General features: G+C 42.6%; 2 protein-coding genes across 4 annotated transcripts in view; one reads left to right on the forward strand and one right to left on the reverse strand.

Moving 5' to 3' along the window:
* MRPS35 (mitochondrial ribosomal protein S35) overlaps nt 1–5505 on the forward strand; it is a 42291-nt gene extending 36786 nt beyond the window's left edge. For all 3 annotated transcript variants that reach the window (XM_045364914.2, XM_074006498.1, XM_005570451.4), the window contains one exon: nt 4396–5505. In XM_045364914.2, coding sequence (XP_045220849.2) covers nt 4396–4665 — 270 coding nt within the window. In that variant the 3' untranslated portion in view covers nt 4666–5505. The remainder of the gene's footprint in view (nt 1–4395) is intronic.
* A 6728-nt stretch (nt 5506–12233) lies between these two features.
* Nucleotides 12234–20902, reverse strand: MANSC4 (MANSC domain containing 4). The gene is given in 3 exon segments (XM_005570452.4): nt 12234–12892; nt 16208–16342; nt 20674–20902. Coding segments are annotated over 3 exon segments (1023 nt in total).
* Nucleotides 20903–21618: the final 716 nt, after the last annotated feature.

A 21618-nucleotide genomic window follows, 5' to 3' on the forward strand; every position in this document is an offset into this window, starting at 1 on the left:
ACCATGTAGAAAATGTGAATTTGGCTGGGCACAGTGACTCACACCTGTAATCCTAACATTTTGCGAGGCCGAAGCAGGTGGATCACTTGAGCCCAGGAGTTTGAGAACAGCTTGGGCAACATGGCAAAACCCCATCTCTACAAAAAAATGCAAACATTAGCAGGGCATGGTGGTACTCTCTGGTAGTGCCAGCTACTCCGGAGGCTGAGGCAAGGGGATCGCATGAGCTCAGGAAGTTGAGGCTGCAGTAAGCCAAGATAGCGCCACTGCACTCCAGCCTAAGTGACAGAGGGAGACCCTGTCTCAAAAAAGAAAAAAGGAGGCCAGGCGCCGTGGCTCATGCCTGTAATCCCAGCACTTTGGGAGGCCAAGGCTGGTGGATCACCTGAGGTCAGGAATTCAAGACCAGCCTGGCCAACATGGTGAAACCCAATCTCTACTAAAAATACAAAAATTAGCCGGGTGTGGTAGTGGGCGCCTATAGTCCCTGCTACAAGAGTGAGAGAGAGAGAGAGAGAGAGAGAGAGAGAAAAAGGAAAAGGTGAATTTTGTTTTGTTTAGTTTGCAACTGAGACTGAACACTGCATTGTTTTCAGTACAGGATAAGAAGCCAGGCCTTTTACAGAATGTAGTTTGTTTTCCTTACTAGTGACTTTAAACCATAGTGATTTTCTCCTATAAATGTACATTATTCCGTAGTACAGGGTTTCCTATCCTTTTTGTCAGATCCCGGGGTCCAGGTCCAGCCCATGCTGAAGTCGGAGGGGTGTGGGTGGATGAGCAGAAAGAACACTTGGGGGGCTGTAGACAGGTGAAAGACAGTTTTATTCAGCAGCAGCTCAAATTAACAGCTTTCTTACACTAGCTCTCTTATGAACAGCTTTTCTTACACTGTCCACCTTTATCTCAGCGGTTTGCTCCAGCTGTGTGGCTCCCTCAACCGCCATGCCTGCAGCTTCACAGAAGGCTCTCCCCAGCCTTCAGGGTTAGCAGCTTAACCCTTTATCTGGGCATGAGCAAGCCGAGCTGTGTCCTGGCTCCCTCCTGTCCAGACGGACAGCTTTGGCTCTCTCTCTCTTTCTCTGGGCACCAGTGCCTACACAAGAGCCATGTTGAGCCAAGCTGAGCCCCAAGAGCACCTGTACAATGGTAGCAGGGCAATTATACCTTTTACAGACAACAGTGGCTCAGAGCCGAGGATGAACTTACACAAACAGGTTATGTAACAAGTGGGGGTGTGCACCTGCACGCCAGACTCGCTGTCATGCAGGCCTGGATATCCACCTTGGCCTGCCTCCATGTACCTGTTCATGTGATTACACACTTAGAAAATTATTTACTGGCCAGGTGCGGTGGCTTCCACCCTGTAATCCCAGCACCTTGAGAGGCTGGAGCAGGAGGATTGCTCTAGGCCAGGAGTTTAAGACCAGCCTTAGGCAACATAGCAAGACCCTGTCTCTACAAAAAAAAAAAAAAAAATTAAAATTAGCTGGGCATGGTGGCGTGCACCTGTAATCATAGTGCAGCTAATCAGGAGGCTGAGGCAGGAGCGTCCTTTGAGCACAGGAGTTGAGGTTGGCGGTAGGTAAGCTTTGATCACATCTGAGATGAATGAAGGAGGAGGGTGCTTCATTCTGCTGCCAGTATTCGAGGCTCACCTGGCTACAAGGGCTGAGGGAATCAATATCTTGGCACACCTATAATACATCTTGGCAAACCAGTGTATAATTATATATACCAACTGTAAGGGGAAGAGACATGAAATGTGGGAATTATTAGTGGATTTACTTTAATTCCTCTGCATAAGCATCTATTTTGAAGCGTTAAGAAAATTCAGATAAAACGTGTGAAACTTAAAAATACTAGTTAAGTCTCTTAATTGCCTGTCTTCTAGCAGTCAGGCAGTTGAGTCAGGAATGAGGTGGAGTGACTGTTTTACTTAACGCCTTATACAGTGTATTTATCGGTTTGTTATATTAAGTATATTTTACCCTGTAAGTTTGAATTGTGAAAAAACTATGACATTGTCTTGAAACATCTAAAACATTTCTAAGAATAGATAGAACCAATAATGTATTTAATTTAGGACATTTATTTTTTAAGGGGTTGACATTTATTCCTTTCTCAAGTACTACAGTAAAAATTAGGTGAAGTAGGGTAATTTTGCCAATTTTTTTTAATGGACGCATTCAGAATTTGTTAGAAATTATTTGCAGCAGAGTTGTGGGGGAGAGGCATAACAAGTTGTTTCAGGCTGGTCTGAAGGTAGTTATCTCAGTTGATTGTTCACAGTCAGTTACAGGTTGAATTCCTTGTTCCGCTCTTACCCCGTTCTCACTACTCGACTAGCCTAAAAAATAATTTCTAGAACATACGCTGAGACGCTGTCCACAGCCATAAATTTATTACAGGGAGGTGGAGCAAACATGCAGGAATTGTAAGTGCAAATATACCCCACGTGGCTTAGGAATTTGGGGGCCAGGGAAGACATCCTGCATCTTACTGGTTTCCCTTGAAGGAACGGTACCCAGTTTGAAGGATTCAAAGGAGAATTTCTTCTCCTAAGTCTCTTCCTTTCGCCTCGGTGATCTGAGCAGGGTTTGCCGACTCCGTGTTGTCCCCAGTGGCCTGTTTGTGATCGGTGGGGCTCCTCTTTACCCTTGGAGGAACACATCTCCAATGCTTTCTTTTGTTTTCATAGGCACTTGTAGTGGGGATGGGGATGGGAGGGTGGCACAGGTGGAAACCTTACCTGCTGCTTGGTGCCCACTCAGCTCTGCAGAGCCTTGGAGCTGTCTACTCAAGCTGGGATCTCTTTGAAGGGGATTTTCCAGAGGTAAAATAGTATTTCTGACAGCCTCACAAATATACTCATCTTTTAATATTTTGCCACCTTTAAAAGTTGTTATTCAGAATAGTAGATGATTCCATAGCAGCCTGTGGCTCAGAATATTGTTATGTGTTAATTTGGAAGCAATGTGACTAGTATTCAGCACTTCTTTGAACAGGGTATATTACTTAGTAGCTGTGTTGCTTGATTTTCACAGACTGTTACATCTCCATTTAAATCATAAATCTGAATTATGCTGTATTACTGTAAAGCCTACCAGTGTTCCCTAGAATAGCATGGTAATAATTTTTGTAAGAAAAAACAAGTAGTAACAAAACATTGTTCACATTATGGGAACAGAAAGATAATAACAAAATAAAATTCCAGGATAGGCTGGGCACGGTGGCTCACGCCTGTAATCCCTACACTTTGAGAAGCCAAAGCAGGCAGATCATTTGAAGTCGGGAGTTTGAGACCAGCCTGGAAAACATGGTGAAACTCCATCTCTACTAAAAATACAAAAATCAGCTGGGTGTGGTGGCGGGCGCCTGTAATTCCAGCTACTCAGGAGGCTGAGGCAGGAGAATTGCTTGAACCCGGGAGGCGGAAGTTGCAGTGAGCCAAGATCGCCCCACTGTACTCCAGCCTGGGCAAGAGAGCGAGACTCTGTCTTGGGGGGTGGGGGGGTAGAAAATTCCAGAATATATGAAGTCATTATGACTAAAAACCATGTATTATGTACATCATATTCTTAATTGTATTATAATAATTAGTCCTCCTCATCATCCCACAAGTATATCACAGAGATAAATACAATCTCAGCTCTCATTATTTTTAATAATGATCTCCTTGGTACTAAAGAAGTTGAAGATTACAACTCAGACATGCCAAATGTTGGGCCAGGCGCAGTGGCTTGCCCCTGCAATCCCAGGACTTTACGAGGCCGTGGCAGAATAATCACTTGAGCCCAGGAGTTCAAGACCAGCCTGGGCAACATGGCAAAACCCCATCTCTACAAAAAATACAAACATTAGCGGGCCATGGTGGTGGGCGCCTGTAGTCCCAGCTACTCAGGAGCCTGAGGTGGGAGAATCACCTGAGACTGCGAGGTTGAGGCTGCTGTGAGCTGTGATTGTGCCACTGCACTCCAGCCTGGGTGACAGAGTGAGACCCATCTCAAAAAAAAAAAAAAAAAAGTGAAATGTTGATGTTTTAGGGTTTAGAGAATAGCTGCCAAAAGTTATTTTCTATATCTGCTGGAAAACAGCATATCTTTGTAAGTATAGTTTGTAAGGCAGACAGATTGTAATTATGTGGATAGAGTAGCGAGTGGTAACAGAGCTTGACAGACCAGTGTTCACGTGACAGAGTGTGCAGCCCTCAAGCGCAGGTGCAGGTGGCCAACAGTGCTGGGTTAAGGGGCCAAAGTGCACAGACAAGGCATTGGCCAGGACTCTCCACATTTTGCAGACTTCTCTTCCCTTAACAAGGAAAAAAAAGAAAAAGAAAGAAACAAACTTTTGCTATTTCTCAGAATTCAGAACTCATTTTTTGTTTTGTTTCAGAAAACTGAAGAATGGGAGAAAAGTAAGACTGAAGCAGACATGGAAGAGTATATATGGGAAAACAGTTCATCAGAAAGAAATATCCTGGAAACGCTTCTCCAGATGAAAGCTGCTGAGAAAAATACGGAAATAAATAAAGAAGAGCTCCTTGGTACTAAAGAAGTTGAAGAGTACAAAAAGTCTGTTGTTAGTCTTAAAAATGAGGAGGAAAATGAAGATTTGCTTTCTCAGTACAAAGAATCTGTGAAGAGACTATTAAATGTGACATGAATTATGGAGTAGAAAAGCCTGCTTGATTCATTAATTTTATAATATATGTAATCAGTATCTAATTTGATACAAAGTTGAAAATGTTAAATCATTGTTTTTCCTCAGAGTTAAAATTATTTCCCTCATACTAATGCTTAATGGCAATGATTACTCCAGAGTTTTTTTATTTTTGCACTGGGGCAATAGACTAGGAGATCTCTGATTTCTTCTTGGTCTAAAGTGTTTTGATCTTATTTCTACATAATAGCTTTGGTATTCATGTATATACATGCTTTTAATTGTGATTTTGCCACCTTCCCCATTTCTTTCCCCACAAGCTGGCGTTCAGTAGTTGCTTTTGAATAATGGTTTTGGTTACCTCGGAAGGTAGGCCCAGAACCCATTTCCTTGACTTGCGGTTCCAGGGTCTGTTCACATGACTGCTGTCTGGCTGATGCATTTTTCACGTTTGTCAGTTCTGGTTAGAAACAGGTCCTCAGGAGTACTCTCTAACCTGATATTGTCTAAAAAGATATGTTGACTCAACTTTGTTTAGCGTCCTACTTTCTAGATTGTGGGGCTCATTTTGCCAGGGCCAAGCTACCAGAAAAGCAGAAGTGGAGATTACCTGGTGTGTATCCCCCTGGATGCCCCAGTCAGAGCTGCCACAGCTCAGGAAAAAGATGAGGCATAGGGACCTTGAATGTAATGGAGTAAGTGACAAAATAAGAACTACCCTGGGAAACCCTGCATTCAGTGTAGCTGTCAATTCAGTATTTCTGAGTACACCTGTCAGCTGTTTCTTACCACTTCGATGGTTGTGATTAATTTAAAATCAGAATAAAGGAATCACTGAGTTTATTTGCCTAATAGACTTATTTTGCCTAGAAGAATTAGAGAGTATAAATGAAAGCCAAAAGGGAATTTCACAACGATTTCCTAAACCATTTGTGTGAAATGAAGGTATGGTCTGGTGTGAGTGAGGCCAGGAGTCTGTAGGTTATGAAGGACAATATGGCCTTGAGTACAAAAGGGGGAGAAAGAGGCATGTCGTGCCCTGCTGGGGCACCCTTACACTGGTTATTTTAATCCTAGGCCTGACTTACGAATGAATTCAAAAGGGGCTAGACAGCCAAACTGGTAAGTAGCGGATGAAAAACAGTATAGATAAAACCAATATTTTAGATCATGTTTAGAGCATATTTCAAGAAACATACCAGTACATTTAGAGACTCACATGGAGTTAAGAAAAACTCAGATTCCTAACAGGATTGAAGAAGGAAACATTTTGAAAACAGTAGAAGCTGAGAAGAGATGATCATTTGGGAACATGTAAAGCAGCAGTAGCTTAGGGTGGTTTATCCTGTGTAATAATACAGTGCAGATGAAAGCAGAGAGGAGGATGTGTAATAAGGAATTTGACCTTACCCAGAGGTCTGGCCTTTGCCCTTGGCTTCTGGGAGGTAGTCTATACCATACCCGTTAGGACTGTCTTTGTTTAGCGGGGTAGCTGGCCCCAAAATATCTCAGGATGGGACCAACATGCCAGAAAAATCTACCATGTGATTTAGGGTGGGGGCTTTGAGTCACATGGTATTAGTCCACCTGACAGCCGGGATGACTCACCAGACAATCAGCTATCATACCTACATAATGGAGTCCAGTAAAATCTTTGGGCCGGGCACAGTGGCTCACGCCTGTAATCCCAGCACTTTGGGAGGCCGAGGTGGCGGATCACGAGGTCAGGAGATCGAGACCATCCTGGCTAACACGTTGAAAACCCATCTCTACTAAAAACAAAAACTTAGCTGGGCGTGGTGGCGGACGCCTGTAGTCCCAGCTACTCCGGAGGCTGAGGCAGGAGAATGGCGTGAACCCGGGAGACGGAGCTTGCAGTAAGTGGAGATCGTGCCACTGCACTCCAGCCTGGGTGACAGAGCGAGACTCCGTATCAAAAAAAAAAAAAAAAAAAAAAAAAAAAAAAAATCTGAACAGGGAGGCTTGAGTAAGCTTGGGTTAGCTATACTCCATGCATATTGTCACACACTGATACTAGGAGAGTAATGTGTCCTGACTCCTAGGGGAGAGCACCAGAAACAACATTTGAACCCTTCCTGGGCCTCAACTTATGTACTTCTTCCGTTGGGCGACTTTAAGGTATCCTTTCCCTGTAATAAACTGTAAATGTGAGAAGAATAGCTTTCATTCAGTTCTGAGTTCTAGTGAATTATTGAACCTGAGGGTTGTTTAGGGAATCCCCCACAAACTTAACAGTTGGTGTCAGAAGTAGGACGGCATTGTAGAGGACTCTACCCTCTTTTGCAGTTTGGCCAACTCCAAGTAACCTGAAGACTCTTAAACAATTATTGATGCCTAATGGCAAAATCGTAGAGCTGGCGGATTAATACAAAACTGCCTCAAAAATAAAACAGACCGGGTGCAGTGGCTCATGCCTATAATCACAGCACCTTGGGAGGCTGAGGTGGGAGGAGGGCTTGAGGCCAGAAGTTTGAGACTAGCCTAGGCAACATAGCAAGACCCTGTCTCTACTTTAAAAATGTATATATACATACATATTTGTATGTATATGTAGCAGTTGTTATTGTAATTTTAGCAAAATTAAGCAGCACTATTTGTCATTAATCAGATCCTTGTCCTTTAAAATCTGCCAGTTGACCGAATGTATGCAATTGGAACATATATTCATCTTGATAATGAAAATGCTAGGGGACACTTTGCTATATTAATGCAGTCATTTCTGATTTAAACTTAAATTGTATAGCCCAGAAGTTGCTTAAACACATAGGCAACTAAGATGTAGATCAAATCTCTTTTCTTAATTGTGGGATGCTTTAATTCTTTGGCATATTTTTGCAATATTGGTATTTCATAATACTAAACAGTTACAGACTTTTTTTTTTTTGAGAAGCTGGACCCAGTGGCTCATGCCTGTAATCCCAGCGCTTTGGGAGGCCAAGGTGGGAGTATTGCTTGAGGCCAGGTATTGGACACCAGTCCGGGCAACGAAGTGAAACACTGTCTCTATATAAGAAAAAAATTCCCGAGGCATGGTGGCACACGCCTAGCAACTTGGGAGGCTGAAGTGGGAGAACTGCTTGAGAACAGGAGTTCAAGGCTGCAGTGAACTATGATCATACTACTGCACTCGAGCCTGGGTGGCAGAACAAGAACTTGTCTCCAAAAAAGAAAAACAAAGGAAAAGGGAAAAAAAGAAAAACAAACAAACTGGACCCTGGGGTCCAGTCGATAACTAAGGCTAAGGTTGTGACACCCACCTAGGAAGTAACCATGAAATCTTTCCAATGTTGTCACATTTTTTTTTTTTTTTTTTTTTGTCTGCTCTGTTACAGCCCAGGCTGGAGTCTGGAGTGCAGTGGCACATTCATGGCTCACTGCAGCCTCAACCTCCTGGGCTCAACCGATGCTCCCACCTCAACCTCCCAAGTAGCTGGGACCTCCAGCTACTCCTAACCTCCCAAGTAGCACGCCACCACGCCTGGTTAAGTTTTTGTTTTTGTACAGATGGGGTCTTGCTATGTTGCCTGGGTTGGTCTGATTGTTTCTTAATAAAATTTAAAATTTTACTCAGAAGTTTTCTTTTGTCTCTGGCTCCCAGTAAGAAAGTGGTTTCTAGTCTCAGTTTTGCTTCTTAACTGATTTTGGTCTGTTGTCTTCCCAGTCCAAATTTACTCAATTTATCTAATGGTCAAAAGGGCTGAAGAGGAAAAGGAATTTGTTTGTTTTCTTAGAAGGTAAATATGCTTTTCCCAAATTAAGATCATTTATATGAAATTATCAGCTTTAAGGAATGAGTAAAATTCTGAGAAGCCCCAAGGGGGAGAAAGAAAGCGTTTTTAATTCTAGCAGCCCTAGTCTATTGGAAAACCTCTAAGCAATTCACATATACTTAAAAGTAATGATTTTTGGCAGTGGCTCATGCCTGTAATCCCAGCACTTTGGGAGGCCGAGGCAGGTGGATCACCTGAGGTCAGGAGTTCGAGACCAGCCTGGCCAACATGGTGAAGCCCTGTCTCTACTGAAAAATACAAAAATTAGTCGGGCGTGGTGGCAGGCACCTTAATCCCAGCTACTTGGGAGGCAGAGGCAGGAGAATCGTTTGAACCTGGGAGGTGGAGGTTGCATTGAGCCAAGATCAAGCCACTTCACTCAAACCTGGGGGATGAGAGCAAGACTTCTCTCAAAAAAAAAAAAAAGTAATGACTTTCTAAATGGATGTACAAAAATGTATAAAGACAACTTACTAAATTATTTCTGTAAATATAATGTTCGGGTAATTTAAATCTTGCCTCCCCACCCCACCACCCCCTGCTTCAAATGGCATGGGTTTTGGCCAGGTGCAGTGGCTCACGCCTGTAATCCCAACACTTTGGGAGGCCGAGGTGGGTGGATCATGAGGTCAGGAGTTTGAGGCCAGCCTGGCTAACATGGTGAAAACCCGTCTCTACTAAAAATACAGAAATTAGCTGGGCATGGTGACGGGTGCCTGTAATCCCAGCTACTCGGAAGGGTGAGGCAGGAGAATCACTTGAACCCGGGAGGCAGAGGTTGCGGTGAGCCAAGATCGCGCCATTGCATTCCAACCTGGGTGACAAGAGCAAGACTCCATCTCAAAAAAAAAAGAAAAAAAATGCGTTTTTTTCCCCCTAATGTATTAGGGAAGAAATTAAAGAAATGTATAACAATTTTATGAATTATTACAAATTAAGGTAAATTGATTTTTTTTTTTTTTTTTGAGACAGAGTCTTACTCTGTTGCCCAGGCTGAAGTGCTGAGGCATTATCTTGGCTCACTGCAACCTCTGCCTCCTAGGCAGCCTCAACCTCCCAGGCTCAAGCAATCCTCCCAATGCAGCCGTCCAAGTAGCTGGGACTACAGGTGTGTGCCACAATGCCTGGCTAATTTTTTAATTGATTATTTATTTATTTAAGACAAGGCCTCACTGTTGCCCAGGCTGGAGTGAGGTGGCACATTCATGGCTCACTGCAGCCTTGACCTCCAGAGCTCAAGTGATCCTCCCACCACAGCCTCCCAAGTAGCTGAAACTACAGGGACACACCACCACACCCAGCTCATTTTTTTTTCTTTTTTTCTTTTTCTTTTTTTTTTTTTTTTTTTTTTTTTTTTTTTGAGATGGAGTCTCACTCTGTCATCCAGGCTGGAGTGCAGTGGTGTGATCTCAGCTCACTGCAACCTCCACCTCCCGGGTTCAAGGGATTCTCCTGTCTCGGCCTCCCGAGTAACTGGGACTACAGGCATGTGCCACCACGCCCGGCTAGTTTTTTGTATTTTTAGTAGAGAGGGGATTTCACTGTGTTAGCCAGGATGGTCTCAATCTCCTGACCTCAGGTGGTCCACCCGCCTCAGCCTCCCAAAGTGCTGGGATTGCAGGCGTGAGCCACTGCACCCGGCCAATTTTTGTATTTTTTTGTAGAGACGGGTTCTTGCCATGTTGCTCAGGCTGGTCTCAAGCTCCTAGGTTCAAGCGATCCTCCTGCCTCAGCCTCCCATAGTGCTTGGATTATAGGTATGAGCCATCATGCCTGGCCTTTTGATTAAATTTTAAAATCAGACTTTTAATTGTGGTTAGTATTCAACTGCAAGAGATTTTATATTTTTCTTTTCTATTAAAAGAAAGAGTCATTCTCTTTTTCTACCCAGTATTAATACCAGGGAAAGAAAAGGAAATATAAGCCACTGGACTTAGAAAAATTTGGGTTTTCTTTTTCTTTTGAAATCAAATGTTTTATTTTTATGGATTTAGGGGTACAAGTGCAGTTGTGTTACATGAATGTATTGTGTAGTGCTGAAATCTGGACATTTAGTGTACCCATGGGCAATTTGTTTTAACATACGAGGGAACAGTACTATTTTATAAGTGTTATAAATAGGATTTCCCCTTATTTATTCTTTTTTTTTTTTTTTTTTCCCCCGACAGAGTCTCACTGTTGCCCAGGCTGCACTGCAGTGGCGCAATCTCAGCTCATTGCAACCTCTACCTCCCAGGTTCAAGTGATTCTCCTACCTCATCCTCCCAAGTAGCTGGGATTACAGGCACGTGCCACCCATGCCCGGCTAATTTTTGTATTTTTAGTAGAGACAGGTTTTTGCCATGTTGGCCAGGCTGGTCTCGAACTCCTGACCTCAGGTGATCCTCCCACCTCGACCTCCCAAAGTGCTGAGATTACAGGCGTGAGCCACTGTGCCCAGCCCCTCATTTATTATTTATGCTTATTAGCTATCTTTTAATATCTGTTCTCACATTAAAAACAGGTTTCGGGAATGAGAAGAGGGGCCTAAAAAGCTTAAGTTTCTTAGAGACTTGAACTACAGTATTCCACACTTAAAAGTCTTCTAAGATTTAGGGGGTAAATCTGGTGTAAGATTAGGACAGAACTGAAACACCCAGAGCTAATCTTTACACCTAGGAAAACAGAATGTATACAAGTGAGGGCTGTAACTAAAACTAAAACTCCCAAGCTTTATTCAACAGAAATCAACACAGAAAGCTCAAAGAGCTCCATAGCACAATTACTGAAAGGAAGATGAAGATGGGTTGGAATTGAGAAGGATTAATCAATTGAAAGTAGAAAGCTAGATTAAGGTCAGGAGGCATTTGCTTATGCATTAGTAACTGTTAGTAACTGTGTTATTTTGCTCAAATTACTACATGATCGTATTACTATACGTGACAATAATTTGACCTTGACTGGGAGGCAAATATGATGATATTGTGGTGTTTTCTTCCTGGTATTGTTTTTTTTTTGTGGTTTTTGGGAAAACATACACTTTTAGTCTAACAGTGATTTTGAACATGGACTTGAACCAGACTGCCTGTGTTTAATTAAGTCCTGACTTCACTACTTAATACTTGTGTGTCTTTAGGGAAGATGCTTAACCTCTCTTCACCTCAGTTGCCTCGTCTGTAAAATGTGATAATAGTATCATGGTTAACAGCAGGATACCCACCTCTCAGGTTTGGAAGGATTCAGTGAGTTCATGCCCCTAAAGCACTCAAACAGTGTGTCTCACTCAGTAACAACTGTAAGGATCAGAATTTTGCAACTCTGGCAGAGGGAACACTACTCAAAAAATAGAAATAACAACGAAAAAAGCATTATGTTTACCAAGCATTAGCCTTTTTTTCTTTTTTTCACAGATTGGTAGGAGTGCGCATCCTATTTTTTCTTTTGAGACAGGGTCTGGCTCTATTGCCCAGGCTGGCGTGCGGTGGTGCAATCACTGCTCACTGCGGCAGCAGTCCTCTCACCTCAGCCTCCTGAGTAGCTGGGACCACAGGTGCATCATGTTGCCCCATGTGCTATTTTTTTTTATTTTTTATTTTATAGAGACAGGGTCTCACTATGTTGCCCAGGCTGGTCTCCAACTCCTGGGCTCAAGCAATTCTTCTGCCTTGGCCTCCCAAAGTGTTGGGATTACAGGTATGAACCACCACGCCCAGACCAATTTTTTTTCCCACTAAACTGCCCTTTCTTACACAAAACTAAAAATGATATCCTTTAAAGCATATAATCTTGCTACAGCTTTTGCTATGAAGAGTTCTCCTTCACATGGTTACGATTTTTAATTTGCTAGGATCCTGATTTTCTCTGTCTCAGTTTACAGTGGCGCTGCTGCTTTCCACAGCATCCAGATGCTAGGATGACTATACAATAGCCAAGGAAGATGACAGAGGTGCAAAGGGCCACAGAAACCGGCCAAGCCTTTGAAGTCACAGATACCTCATCTTCATTCGCAGATGTGTGGTTTCTGCTGTTGTATCCTTTGGTTTTATTCAGGAATTGCTTGCTACTGTTGAGTAGGGGTGGAATAGGCATATGAGAAAGTTTTGTGTCTATGGGTACAAAGAAAGGAGAAATAGTCTTATTATCTGAATTGCTGATGAAATCAGTATTTGGTGACACCATATTTATCTTTGCGGTAATGGAGTCATTCAGGGAAGTAAATCTTGCCCAAAAATCTGTGGTTAATTCCTTAGAATAACTGGTACTGTTTGTGTTTACAACCAAATCTTGATGTGTGGTTGAGGACGGAGCCTCTGTGGATGGCACCACACCATTTATCATGGTGGTTTGTTTATCTAAATTCATAGCTTTTAGAATCCTTACTCTGTCCCATCTCTTGGATGAAGAACGAGTATTGAGATACGTGGAAGATTGTTCGAAAACCAGCAAATCTGGATCTATACCTGAAAAATAAATAAGGCATCATTCATTTTATTTTTACTTTCAAAGCAAAAACCTTAAAGCACACTTTGGAGAAAGGATTGGCTTTTGCCACTGTGAGTTACTGAACAAAGCTAAATTCACGTTCTACTACCACATTCTTCTCAAAGGTTTCCAGACATACTGGCTACATTTGAATTTATCTTAACTTTCTAAAACACTTTTTTTTAAATGAACAAATTTGACTACACCCAAGGAGAAGGCTTTGTGTCTGTCAGGGTTTTTGTACAATAGTGAGTGTTACTTTGAGAGCTGTAGAAACAGTAACCATTTGAGATACAATATAGCGTTTATTATTTATTTATTTTTTTTTTTTTGAGACAGGGTCTTGCCCTATCACCCAGGCTGGAGTGCAGTGGTGCGGTCTCGGCTCACTGCAACCTCTGCCTCCCGGGTTCAAGCAATCCTCTCACCTCAGTCTCCTGAGTAACTGGGATTACAGGCATGCGCCACCAAGCCCAGCTAATTTTTGTTTTTTGTTTGTTTGTTTGTTTGTTTTTGTAGAGATAGAATTTCGCCATGTTGCCCAGACCGGTCTCGAACTTGTTAGCTAAAGCGATCCGTCCGCCTCGGCCTCCCAAAGTACTGGGATTATAGGCAGGAGCCACCGCACTCAGCAATATAGTGTCTTTAAATCAAGTTAAGCAAAATAGGGCCTGAGAAGGGTGACTATAAGCAAAATCATGAGCAAAGCCTTAAGTCTCATCCCTTTTTGACCTCTGAGGGTCTTGCTTTGTCTTTAGTATTTTCTCCCTTGTATACTAACTCCTTTCCCTCTAACTTCAGACATGAACAAATACTGCTTTGTCTTTATAGAAGAGAAAAAATTGTCAACAGCTTTCCAGTGGTCCCTGCTGGTGACTTCTCTCTCTCTCTCTCTCTCTCTCTCTCTCTCCACCACCCCCCACCCCCGCGCAAACACGCCAGCATCCATTGCTTCTGAGGTAGTCAAGTGTTTCCTTACTTCCTGATCACTCACGTCACCTTGCTTTGACTTCTCTCTTGTCCTTGATGCTACCAGCCACCTTCTTGAATTCTTCTCCCATGACTCCCTGGACCTTGGACCCCCTTGGCATTTTCCCCCACTGCCTCTCATTTTCACTTTCTTTTGCTGGTTCTCTTGTACAATCTCATTGCTTGTGTGGTTTCCATAATCTTCAGTCCTTGGTTTTCAGATGTATTTTCTCTTCACCGCCCCCTCCCCTCCAACACACACAAAGAGATCATGCTCAATTGGCACCACTACATCAATGGCATTGAAACCCATATCACTATGTTTTCCCCTCTTTCTTGAGTTCTGATCTCATTTATCCAGTCTTCTATTGGAGGTTTCCATCTGGACCTCTTACATCATCTCTTAATATGCCCAAAGCCAAAATTATTACCTCTGCCTCCTTGTCTCCTTCATTGGCATCATCATTCCTCCATCACCCACACTGAAATCTGCACTGTAAGGTGATTTTTTTTTTAAGAGACAGCTGTCAGTCAGGCTGGAGTGTGATCATGCAATCATAACTAACTGTAACCTTGAGCTCCTGGGCTCAAGTGATCCTTCCACCTCAGCCTCATGAGTACCTGGAACCAACCACAGGCACACACCACCTTGCCTGGCTAATTTTTTTTTGTAGAGATGGGGGTCTCTCTATGATGTTCAGGTTGGTCTCGAATTCCTGGGCTCAAGCGATCCTCCTGCCTCAGCCTCCCAAAGTGCTGGAATTACAGGTGTGAGTCACTGCACTTGGGCCTGCAAAGTGATTTTGACTCCACTCACTTCATTTCCTTTCATTAAAAAGGTGACTAAGTCCTTATTCAACCTTCCCAATGCTCTGATAATTATCCCTTCTCTTCATTTCAACTACAGTCACTTTGTGCAGACTTTAATGCTTCCCTGACTAGATTTTCTAATCTGTACCTGCATATAAGTGTGGACTAGGACAAATAGATATCACTTCACATGTTTTTTCATTAAATGCCCTTGTTGTCTGTTTCAGACAAAGTCAAACCAAAACTCTACTCTGTCCATGGCCCTTATGATACCTGTCCCTACCTTATCTTAGCCATATTTTCATTGCAATTACATGTCTCCTTATTGTGTCCAGACCTGTTTGCTTACTCTCCTGTGGCATAATATAGAACTCATATTCTTCTGCCTGCCTTCTTCCATGAACCTGCTCTGAATACACTGACTTTCACTAGCCTCCCCTTCTTTGAAACTTTGCACTGAGACAGCTTCACACATTTCTGTATTTAGTTGTGTCTTAACACTAATTGTAAGATCTGTCACATCTACTAGATTATAAAGGAGCTTGAGGGCAGAGATATGGCTGCGATCTTCCACAGTGTTGATTCTAGCCTGGAGCATCAGGTGTTCAATACATACAAATTGATAAGAAATTTATCTCCTTTGCATTTTGATGGCAAAAATCTCTTCTTTTATGGTCAGTAATTTACACCCTGAGATTACATAAATGGGCACAAAACACTTATATTTCTAAAATAAAATACACTGGTTATCTTGGGACCAATGATATGCTAATGTATGTTAGCACACGGTGGTAAGTTTCCCTGAACGTGACATCCCTCTTTTCAGAATCCTGTATGCAGTGTCCATTGGATCTCAGAACTGCCATTTAGCATGTTCTTTATCTCCTAGTGGCACCCTCAGCCACTGCAGGAGAAACGCTTCTTTCTTTTTTTTTTTTCGAGACGGAGTCTTGCTCTGTCACCGGGCTGGAGTGCAGTGGCGCGATCTCAGCTCACCGCAACCTCCGTCTCCCAGGTTCAAGTGATTCTCCTGCCTCAGTCTCCTGAGTAGCTAGGACTACAGGCACATGCCACCACGCACAGCTAATTTTTGTATTTTTGGTAGAGACAGGGTTTCACCATGTTGGCCGGGATGGTCTCGATCTCTTGACCTCGTGATCTGCCCGCCTTGGCCTCCCAAAGTGCTGGGATAACAGGCATGAGTCACTGTGCCCGGCTGAGAAACCCTTCCTTTAGCTTTACTAAGAGTTCTTGAGATTCATGAAATACAGTGGGTAAACTCTTGTTCAATCATGTATCATTTATAATCTGGAGTGAACTAATTGCTAAACATTAAACTAAAGAGAATTTTCTTTCAGTTTTCCGTCCTAGATATGCAAAATTTTTCCAAAGTTCACTGGAAATAATGATTCTAGGGACTCACATATGACTGTTGCCAGCCAGTTTCTCAGCTATATGCCTCTACTAGAGTATTGCCAGCATTCTTTAAAAGTCTTGAAATATGTAATCATTACCATCTGTTATGTTGTACAAAATGGCACTGGTTCCAGGCTCTAATATGCAGCTCTCCAGTGTTGGGCAGTGAACATGGAGGCAGTTGATATTGTCATGAATAGGATCGTGGTAGAAGACAGCCAGGTTACAGGAAACTGAAAGGGAAACAAGCAAAGTACATTGTGGATGGTCTCAATTTCCACGAGTTTCATGAACTCTGAGTAACTTATATTTGTTTCAGGAATACTGGATTAACAGTATTTTTCAGGGCAATGTGCAGACATTTTGCAGAACATTTATAAACTATTGTAACTGCTTCTGTGAATATGGAAAATACTTTTTAAAAAAATTTTTTTGAGACAGGGTCTCGCTCTGTCACTCAGGCTGGAGTGCAGTGGTGCGATTACAGCTCAGTGCAGCCTAGACCTTCCGGGTCCAAGCAATCCTTCCACCTCAGTCTCCCAAATAGCTGGGACTAGAGGCCCACATCACCATGCTGGGCTAATTTTTGTATTTTTTGTAGAGGCAGGGTTTCACCATGTTGCCCAGACTTGTCTCAAACTCCGGAGCTCAAGCCATCTGCCTCCCGCAAAGCTGGAATTACAGGGAGGAGCCATCCCACCCAGCCAGAAAATGCCTTTTTAAAGAAAATACAGATTTTCTCAAAGTAATCTTTCATACTTTCCATCCCACACAGGATATTTGGAATCATTCATTATTTCCTGGTCCCAGAATTTTGTGTTCATGAAAAGTTAGATTAGCTACAAAAACCTCTGGGGGCCTGGCGTGGTAGCTCATCTCTGTAACCCCACCACTTTGGGAGGCTGAGTGGGGCAGATCACCTGAGGTTAGGAGTTCGAGACCAGCCTGACCAACATGGAGAAACCCAGTCTCTACTAAAAACACAAAATTAGCCAGGCGTGGTGGCGCATTCCTGTAATCCCAGTTACTTGGGAGGTTGAGGCAGGAGAATTGCTTGAACCCGGGAGGTGAAGGTTTCAGTGAGCCGAGATCGCGCCATTGCATTCTAGCCTGGGCAATAAGAGCGAAACTCCGTCTCAAAAACAAAACAAAACAAAACAAAAAACCCTGGGGATTTACACATCAGGTTTCTAGGCACAGTGTCCTCTCAGAATACTAAGGGGCTGGGAGTCACCAGAGAAAGAAACAGGAAAATACAAGGACAAATGCTGTAAAGAAGAGGGAGTAGTGGGAAGGGCAAAAGAGTAATACCTGAACGGCCCAGATGGTGGAAAGGCCACAGGCTGTGTGAGCATCACCTTGCCCTGACTGCAGGTGTGCACTCTCCCCAGATGTAAAACCACATCCAAAGAAAAGCCTAATCAGTGTCATTTAAAGAGGCAGGGACTGGACAGGCAGAGATGCTAGCAGGTAGAATTCTAGCAGGTGGGGACACACTACTGGCTCATGCCGTCTTTCCTTCTCTAAGCAAATTTGCTTTTTAAAACATGCTCTCTGGCCAGGCGCAGTGGCTCACACCTGTAATCTCAGCGCTTTGGGAGGCCAAGGTGGCGGATCACTTGAGGTCAGGAGTTCGAGACCAGCCTGGCCAACTTGACAAAACATCGTCTCTACTAAAAAAACAATTACAAATATTGGCTGGGCGTGGTGGCACGCACCTGTAACCCCAGCTACTCAGGAGGCTGAGGCACGAGAATCACTTGAACCCAGGAGGCGGAGGTTGCAGTCAGCTGAGATTGCGCCACTGCACTCTGGCCTGGGCAAAAGAATAAGACTCTGTCTCAAAAAAAAAAAAAAAAAAAAAAAAAAAAAAGAAGAAGAAGGAGAAGAAAAAGAAAAAGAAAATGTTCTCTGACAGAGGAAGAGAAGACTTAAAAAGAAAAAAATTTCCTTACTTCTGGAAAATCTGAAACAGATTTGTGTAATGCAAATCTTCAGTCTACCCTCACAAAAGTGCAACATAGATTTTACTTCTGCTACAGTGCAGTATAGACCATGTGATATGAAATATCCATTGGCCAAAAGGTATCAGCTTTTTTTTTTTTTTTTTTTTTTTTTTTTTTCCAGTCACCCAGACCGCAGCAAAGTGGTGCAATCTCGGCTCAATGCAACTTCTGCCTCCTGGGTTGAAGTGATTCTCCTGCCTCAGCCTCCTGAGTAGCTGGGATTACAGGGGTGCACTACCACACCTGGTTAATTTTTGTATTTTTGGTAGAGACGGATTTCACCATGTTGTCCAGGCTGCTCTCAAACTCCTAACCTCAAGTGATCTGCCTGCCTTGGCCTCCCAAAGTGCTGGGATTACAGGCATGAGCTACCCGCCAAGGTATCAATCTCTTTAATAAAATAAGATTACAGAGGGCTAGCGTCTGATCACCAGACCTCAAAGCATGCCTAAAGCTGTGGATCTGCTGCTTGCAGAACCTGTACTGCTTTTGTGTAAGGTGAACAGTGAGGAGTTACATCTCCATCGTTACTTCCACGACATCCTCATGTTGCTGCACTCTATTTTTCCAGGAGAAAGAATAAGACAAAAATTAGTTAATAATACATTGCTAATACATTACACATTACAAATACATTCCTTGAGAACTGTGCTGTAAAGTTGAAGGGAAAGAAAAACTATTCAAACTTAAGACTTTTAAGTTTCTGATGAGAAAGTAGTTGATTCTGTAGAGGACAATTTTGAAACGTGTTTTATATTCCTTGTATACATTTCAGCATTCCAGCTCTGAGCAGGATTGTGGCATTTTAAAGTTATGGCTTCCAGCTAATAACTGGAATGTGCCTTCCTGTTTTTCTCGTTCTGAAGGAAGAAAGTCACAACTGGGAAGTTACAGGGGCTCTAAAATCATGGGATTGCCCTGTATGCTTACAGTATCCCCGACAGTCCAAAGGCCACAGCTTCTCTGCTGTGGAGTCAGGTAAATTCATGCTAAGGGAAAATGCAAAAAAATGTACTGCCCCTCCGCCGTCTCCTCTCAGTGAAGACTTATGGGAGTTAGAAGCATCTGGAAGGTGGAAATCTGGATTGGCTATCTTTTCGAAAAGATTTCCTCGTATTAAATTAATTATTGTAGCTCCAATTTTCATCTCAAAAATCTTACATACATAATCTTACACACACAAAAATCTTACATAATTGGGCAAGAGGCATTGGAAGTTAACAAGTTGATACGGATCCATGGAAAGAAAGTGTGGAACAACCAAGGGAATTATTTTAAAGTGCCGTGCTGCTTTTGCTGTTTCTTTTCAAGTAGCTTTAAAATCTTGGAAAAATGAAAAAGAAATGAAAGAAGTCTTTAGGCAATTATAACTTGAAATCCTGCAATAATAAAATAAACATTCCTAATTGCAGGTCTTGATCATATTATATGGATGAAGTCTACATGCAGATTCCATATGACAGACAAAACATTTATGAGGAATATTTGGAAATATGATTTTGGGGTGGGTATTTGACATATATCTCCCCATTTCTTTCAAAACATGAATCACACTCTAAATTCTTTTTTAATATATTCCACATTTGGTAAACCCAAGTCAGCACATTTTAGTTTTGTGTGTGTGTGTGTGTGTGTGACAGAATCACACCAGCATAAGGCAGTGCCCTCTGTTTTAACCTTTACAAGGAAAGTAATCTTTTTATTATTTATTTATTTATTTTGAGATGGGAGTCTCACTCTGTTGCCCAGGCTGGAGTGCACTGGTGCGATCTCGGCTCACTGCAACCTCGGGTTCAAGCAGTTCTCCTGACTCAGTCTCCCGAGTAGCTGGGATTATAGGTGCCTGCCACCACCGCTGGCTAATTTTTGTATTTTTAGTAGAGAGGGGGTTTCACCATGTTGGCCAGGTTGGTCTCCAACTCCTGACCTTAGGTGATCCACCCACCTTGGCCTCCCAAAATTCTGAGATTACAGGCATGAGCCACTGCACCTGACTCAGCACATAAAAAAAATTTGATATGATACTAATATCACCAAAATGTACTTTGAAAGGGAAATTATAATAAATATTTGACTGGGTGCAGTGGTTCACATCTGTAATCCCAGCACTTTGGGAGGCTGAGACAGGAGGACCGCTTGAGTCCAGGAGTTTGAGACCAGCCTAGGCAACATAGTGAGACTCTGCCTCTAAACATTTAAAATAAAATGAGAAATAAATATTTTAAAAATCATATATATTTTGAGCTGTAAAAATATTGTAAATTAACCTTGGGGGAAATATTTTCATTTAGCATTTTGGTGAAGAAAAGAGGATTCTGTTTCCTGTAGGTTCTATTGAATTTTGGGTCATTATTAGAATGTAAATAGAGCCTGCTCTGGCCCAGACTGTGAAATCAGTTTCACTGGCTCTTTTTCCTCTACCTCTCTCTCCCACACCCCAGGGCATGTTCTCTAGTCCTTTACAACTGTTTACTGGCCTCTGCCTAGGACTCCTCACTTAGGGCTTCATCCTTGGAAGTTTCGTCTTATTTTTGCCCAAGCATATCATGACTACTTACCATCCTTCCGAAGACAGCAGCTCCTACTGCACTTCTGGCCAGTGCTTTCAGAATAATACTTCAAGAACTGGGCTCCCAGCTTCTGAGACTCCTCCAGATCGATTAGAAGACCTGGGAAGCGACGGATCCAGCAGTCTCTGTAAAAAACTGTGGGTGAGCAGACAGAGTCTGACGTCCACCCCATGCTTAGGAGCAATATCACGTTAACTGCTACCACTGCCACATGCATTTTTCCTGTATGAAGGAAGACTTGAAGATAAGTCTGATTTCCAGACAGAAGCTGAATACCGGAGTTTAGGACAGTCTCTGGAATGTCAGAGGTGTTAAGGGAGAGCTTCCTTGGAGATTTTCTGGAGAGTCACTTTCTAGAAAAATAAGACCACTCTTTGACTGCATATTGATTTTTCTTTTCTTTCTTCCCAAGCCCCAGGTGAACATTTGATTTGCTGGCATTCTTTCTGAACATTTTCCAGGCTATTTCAATCCCCTGTCCCTTAGCATCTTAAGACGTGCATTCTCTTTTCTGCTTTTCTTCTTTCTCTGAAAGTGAATAGTCACAGACACCTTTTGCTAAGGAAATATAAAGACAAGTGGAAACCTTAGTCAAGAGGCTTTCTGAGGGAAACAATAAGTTAGTCACTTGACGTCAGATAAAGGAAGTATCTGTTTCATCATAAACAAGACATGATTTTGTGAGGGTACTTCTGTTTGATTTTTAAAGAACTTGTAACTGCAGATTGTTTTTTAAAAAATCATCTATATTTCTTTGAATTTAAGTTCTGACATTCAGGTTCACTAAAAAAATTTTTTTGCACTGGTTTGGGTTTTCACTCTGACTTAAAAAAAAACCTTGGCCAAGCACAGTGGCTCACACCTGTAATCTCAACACTTTGGGAGGCTGAGGTGGGAGATTGCTTGAGCCTGGGAGGTAGACGTTGCAGTGAG

The sequence above is a fragment of the Macaca fascicularis genome, chromosome 11 (assembly GCF_037993035.2).
Source record: "Macaca fascicularis isolate 582-1 chromosome 11, T2T-MFA8v1.1".
In the NCBI taxonomy this organism is placed as follows: Eukaryota; Metazoa; Chordata; class Mammalia; order Primates; family Cercopithecidae; genus Macaca; species Macaca fascicularis.